Consider the following 6,458-nt stretch of genomic DNA (forward strand, 5'->3'; position numbering starts at 1 on the left):
TGTTGTATTTTCAACACTCCAGGTTGATCCTTTCATCTTTTATAAATATTTTCTGGACACATTTCCCCCCTCTCTTCCCGTCCCTCCTCTTTTTACGTATGGAAAAAAAAAATCGATTCCATCTCAATCACTCCTTTAATTCATTATTATCATTATCATTTGTTTAAATTTTTTTTTTGAATGTTAAACGAATCGAATAAATTTACCGCATTTATAAATAAATTACCGAAAGGTTTAAACTAATAATAATAATAATAATACTAATAGAAAGAAAAAATTCAAATCGCATTTGCGACAATGAAATGAAAAAACGGAAACGGAAACTTTATGCATAATTTATTTATTTAAATATATATTATAAATAAAATGTATATTAAAAAAATTATTATTATCACAAATAAAAACATTGTCGATTGTCGCCATGATAATAATAATAATCTATGACGTTTTTTTTTTTTTACACGGTTATCAATCATGTTTAAAAAAAAATTTTGTATTTTCTGACGTTTAAAAGTTTTAAATTTGTTACACTTTTAAATATTAATATATATTACATAATATAAATTTTGAGTAGTGGTAGTGGTAGTGGTGGTGGTAGTAAGGGGGTTGTAGTTATTTTTATTATAAATTTTCAGTTATTGTTATTTTTTTTCTAATCCGGGGGCTTATTGACTGCACAATCAAAATATTTTGGAATAATTTTCTGACATTTTTTTTTTCAATTTCATATTGACGAAGGGTTTTATTTTTTTTAAATTAAATTTTATTCACACGACGAATTTTTTTTTCACCCCTGGTTCCCCTTCTCCCCCTCCCCCTCTTCCTGGTTATTTTCAATTTAAAGGTTTTATGTCAATCTTATGATTTTTACGTTTAACGTTTCGAAAAAGAAAAAAAAATCGATAAATAAAAATATTATTTTATAAAATTCGATCTCACATACCCTGTTTTCATCCCTCATCCCCCTTTTTTAATAAGATATTATTTTATAAAATAATTATTAAATCGATTTTCCGCCATTTTTTTTTTTAAAGAATGTTTACTGTTTTTTTTTGTTGTTTAAATTAAAAATAAAAATTTTTAAAAGTAACAAAACGGAATCATCAATAGAAAAAAAGAAAAAAAAAACCATAAAGCGGGTTTATACGAAAACCGTTACGAGATGAACGGGGTTGACAACCCTTAAGAATTACACATACAGGGGTCGACGACACATAAGCCAATTATTTTTTCAAAAAAAAAAAAAAAACTAATTTCAAAATTTCAGGTATTGTGTCATAAAAAAAAAAAAATTGAAAAATTTATGGGTGGTATTATTTATTTATTTTTATTTTTATTTAAAAAAAAAAAAAATTCATATTTTGATTGTATTTACTAATGACCCGACGGTGGTCAAAATTTTACCAAAAAAAAATTTTTTTCGTTTGTTTTTTCAGGTATCCAACAACGAAAAAAAAAAAAACTTTAAAAAAGTTATTTTTTCTTCCCCTCCGGGTACGAGAATTTTATTTTAAAACCGTAAAATAAATAATAATAAAATTATTTATTTATTTACTTCCGGTTAATATTTAAAACAACAATAATATTATTAATAAATAATAATAATAATAATTATTATTATTACGTAATATTTTATTTATTTATTTTTAACCGTCGCAAATTTTTTACGTTACCTGAAATTAAAAAAAACCGTCGGCGCACCAAAAAAAATAAAAAAATTTATTTTATTTTATTAACTTTATTATTAACTATTAATAAAAGTTATTTATGTATTTTTTTATTTAATAGTTATTATTATTATTAATATTATTAATTTTTACATAACTTTTCGATTTACGTTCATTTTTTTTTATTATTTGATTTTTTTATAATAAAATTTACGAGAAAGTAAAAATTAAATAAATAATTTTATAAAAAAATTAATAAGTTTCTTATTTATTTATTTAATAAATAAATAAATAAGTTAATAATATTTTTAATAAAAAATAGAAAAAATAAATACCTAATCAATAATAATAATAATAATTTTTTTTGCATTTTTTATAAATTCTATTTATGTAATATTTATTTTTTCTCTCGGCGTCAAATAAAAAATTATGTAAATTTATTAATGCAAAAATTTATTTAATAACTTATTTATTTATTTATTAAATAATTACCGTTAATAATTTATTTATTTAAATAATTTAATGTAAAAACAACAACCAAAATTTAAAAAAAAAAAAAACATTTATTGATTTTTTTCTTATTTTTATTTTAAAATATTCGCCGACGGGGAAAAAAATAAATAAATAATTATTTTCCAAATGATAATAATAATAATAATAATTAATAAATAAAATTTTAAGTATTTTGATTACTTTCAACGAAAAAATTAATAATAATAATAATAAGAAATTAAAATGAGTAATTTGTAATCGATTAAAATAAATTTAATTAAAAATTACGACAATTTAAAAGAACATTTTAGATATTATTATTTATTTATTTATTTATAAAATTTAAAAAATAATAATGATGATGATGATGATAATGTAAACGTAATGAATTATAAAAGTATAAAAAACAAACAAAAAAATCCTGTCGGGTAAAAGTAATAAAAAATTTACTTCAGGAGAAAAAAAGGACAGTGATATAAGGTGAGAAAAATACATGTGTGTATAGTGAGGGTATGGTCGTGCGTGTGCGGTGTCGATACGTGTCTGCGTATGCACATACAAGTATACACATTAAAAAAAAAATTACATAAACAACCTACGGCAAAGAGCAAGAAAGAAACTTCGAAAAAAAAATAAAAATAAAAAGAACGTAAGGAAAACAAAATGCAATAGCTCGCTCTACCCTCCATAAGTAAAAGCTAAACTGTTTGTTGACAACAAACAATAAATTTTTTTTTTTAAACAAACTTGATTTTCATTCGAGGATACAAACAAAAAAAATAAAAAATAAAGTAATCTGATTGGTTGTTAACAATTTCAAGGCAGGGATGGCCGTTTTCTAATTGGGTTTAACACGAAAGAGGGATATTTCCGCTTCTCTCTTTTTTTTTTTTGTTTGCTTTTGTGTTTCCGATAATATTTTAAAAACAGTCGGATGAGAACTGTCTAGTTGTATGGATTGAACCTCATCGGTGTTTACATGTTTTTCCTTTTTTTTTTTTTTTTGTTGTACTATTATTATTATTATTTATTTCTCTATCTCTCTCTCACACACAGACACACTCTTGCGTTTAAGTGTTTGTCGTGTTGTTTTGCGTGAGTGAGTGAGTAAGTGACCGATCATACGTTTCGTGTTTATGTTTTTACTTTTTTTAAACGAACGCACTTTTGGATATAAAATTTTTTTTTATTTTGTGTTTGTGTTTGTTCGGTTGTTTTAAAACATTTTTTTTTACGTTTTATTTATTTTGGAATTTATAATTGAAAAAAACAAAAACGTCGCTAAAAATAATTTATGATTAATTGCTGAATTTTGACAAAAGGTACGTCGAATTTTTTTTTTCTTATTAATTATAAAAAATTAATTACTGTTACGCTATTATTATTATTATTATCATCATTTTGTTTGTTTCTTTCTTTGATGTACGGAAATAAAAAAAATTATTATTTATTTACACGTCGGATTAATAATTTTTAGTTTTAATGATTATTAGAATTGTTTAGTTTACATGAATTATTTATGTTATTGTTCGTTTGTTGTGTTTTTTTTTTTTTTAACATCTCGTGCGAAATTCAATGAAAGAACAACCAACAACAATTATGTTTGTTTTTGATAGATTAGTTAAATTTTAATTCGGTTAAAGACAAAAAAAAGTAGTAAAATGAATAAAAAAGAAAAGAATTACGTGTTAATTTAATTTTTGCGAAAAATTTTTTAATTAAGTAATAATAATAATAATAATTTGGTTTTGTCTTCCAGATGCAAATATGGTTAAGAGCGAAGAGCCATTTCAACCTTTAACTATGGCAAGAGCTCCACTTAAATCATCATTCAGCATCAGCTCTATTTTACCGGAAACAGCGTCTCGAGCTCCGAGTCCTAATTATCCAGTTACTACGACATTTACGACAACCTCGTCTCCCGTCAATTCTGATCTCCCGTTGAATTTTTCGGATAAGAAAAGATCTCCTTCGGATGCAGAACATCCTTTAGCATCAGCTTTGAATTATTCAAATAATAATAGGATGATTACACGTCGTCAAGAAGAAGAAGATTCAACGTCGGAAATCGGTAGTAGCGAATCGGATTCGGATTTGGACGTGACGGGCGGCGGAACTCCGCCGCCGTTAGATTGTTCTAATAGAAATTCATCGCAAACGGAAGCGGAACTTGATGAAAGTGAAGTTTTAGCAAAAATCGAATCGGAAAAAGACGATAAAAATGGTGAAAAAAAGAAAAATGAAAAACCACCGTATTCGTATAACGCGTTGATAATGATGGCGATAAGACAAAGTCCGGAAAAACGTTTAACGTTAAATGGAATTTACGAATTTATAATGAAAAATTTTCCTTATTATCGGGAAAACAAACAAGGTTGGCAAAATTCAATAAGACATAATTTAAGTTTAAATAAGTGTTTCGTGAAAGTTCCGAGACATTACGACGATCCGGGTAAAGGTAATTATTGGATGTTAGATCCATCGAGCGAAGATGTTTTCATTGGTGGAACGACAGGAAAATTAAGAAGACGTTCGACGGCAGCTAGCAGAAGTCGATTGGCAGCATTCAAAAGAACGGTTGTTTTAGGAGCGGCAGCAGGATTATATTCGAGCGGATTGGGACCAGCTGGTTCTGGAGGACCATATCCATGGGGTATATCGCAACTATCGCAATTATATTACAATCCGATGTACCGATATCCTCCCGGTTATCCATATTCCGGATTGATGCCTCCCGGAATATCAAAACCGACACCGATATCGAGCGGTGCTTTTTCTATGGAAAGACTACTTGCAGAAGGTCCAGCCAATTACAATCAATTCCGTCCCGGACTAAACACCGGTCATCCAGTCTTTCAAAATAATTCATCGGGGTCAACGACAACGTCGGCGGCGACGACGCCAACAACTCCTTACGATTTTTACAACACACTGAGAACGATAGCAGCAGCAAATTCTACAAATACGGCAATGCAAAATCACATATTGCAACAACACCAATTAGCCGTTGCGGCGGCGGCAAATCTTGCAAATCAGTCTTCTGCAAATACCGCATCCTCCAGTTGCAGTTCTAGTCCAGAACCCGTGAGGTCACCAAAATCCTCCGGACCGTCACCTCCGCAAAAGAATTCTCAACCGTCAGTATTTAAGCCAATTATCCTGGCCAGGCCGTCTAGTTGAAATTAATTAAACGTAATTTGTTATTTTTCTCTCAAGTGGGTTTTGTTACCGTTTAGAACTGATTAAGATTTTACTCGGTTCTCTATCTCTCTCTATCTCACGGGCTTTTCTTTCTATTTTACGATGAAGACTGACACAAAAAAAAAAAAAATTTATTTATATATACTATTAAAAGCCTGTTAAGTGTTCAAATAAAAGATGAAACCAAAGATGAAAAAGGATGAACTGTTAAATTATTTTATTATTATTTGTTTAAAAAAAAAAAATAAATAACTCGTATATACATAAACGAATACATAAAAAAATCCGCCATTTTTGTTTTTTTTTCTTCCATCAACGACCGTGAATTATTATTATTTTAAAAATAATTAACACTCATAAGGGTTAGTTATGTAACGAAAATTGTTTTTATTTTTATTTTTATTTTTATTATGATTATTATTTATCTATTTATTTACGTCAAGTAATAATAATAATAATTTTTTCATTTATCTTGAAAAGAGTTAAATGCTCGTAAATTAAATTTGTTTTTTTTTTTTAATTTATTTTTTGTCGTTTTAACTTTTTTTTTTGGATAAAATAAATTAAAAGGAAAAAAATTTAATTAAACGTTTTTTTTTGTTTTAACAATCATTTAAAAAACAACCAACTGACTCGTTTTTATATAATTTATCGTTGACTACAAGCAATAAAAACAATGTCACGTAATTTTTATTATGTTTTACAGACCACCTTCTTATTAATAATAATAATTGTTAAAACTTTTATGTAACATTAACTTTTACTATTATTATTATTGATGACTACTTAACGAAAAAAAAAAAACTTATTTTGTGATAATCACACAACAACAACAAAAATTGTTCATTCCGAATAAATTAAAGTTTATGTATTATTATTATTTTTTAAAATATAATTTAAAGTAAATAATAATAATAATAAAACGTGATTGATTGATTGTACAAAAATTTAATTTAAAAAAAAAAGAGAAAAAGAAAATAAACTAAAAATTTATTTTTAATTTAATTTTTTTTATTTATTTATTATTTTCACATAAATTTCATTTTCCCTTAACTTTTCATTTTCTCTCGATTTTTTTATGAAATTTACCGTCGGGGT

At 26.0% G+C, this 6,458-nt stretch overlaps 1 protein-coding gene across 1 annotated transcript; it reads left to right on the plus strand.

The window, feature by feature from the left end:
* Positions 1-3,926: 3,926 nt before the first annotated feature.
* On the plus strand, positions 3,927-5,339 carry Phum_PHUM532250 (Forkhead box protein E1, putative; the record flags this gene model as incomplete). Its single annotated transcript, XM_002431464.1, has 2 exons — positions 3,927-4,099; positions 4,124-5,339. 2 exons carry the CDS (start codon positions 3,927-3,929, stop codon positions 5,337-5,339), a joined length of 1,389 nt encoding a protein of 462 aa, XP_002431509.1.
* Positions 5,340-6,458: the final 1,119 nt, after the last annotated feature.

Source organism: Pediculus humanus, genomic scaffold, assembly GCF_000006295.1.
Source record: "Pediculus humanus corporis 1103172108288 genomic scaffold, whole genome shotgun sequence".
Lineage (NCBI taxonomy): Eukaryota > Metazoa > Arthropoda > Insecta > Psocodea > Pediculidae > Pediculus > Pediculus humanus.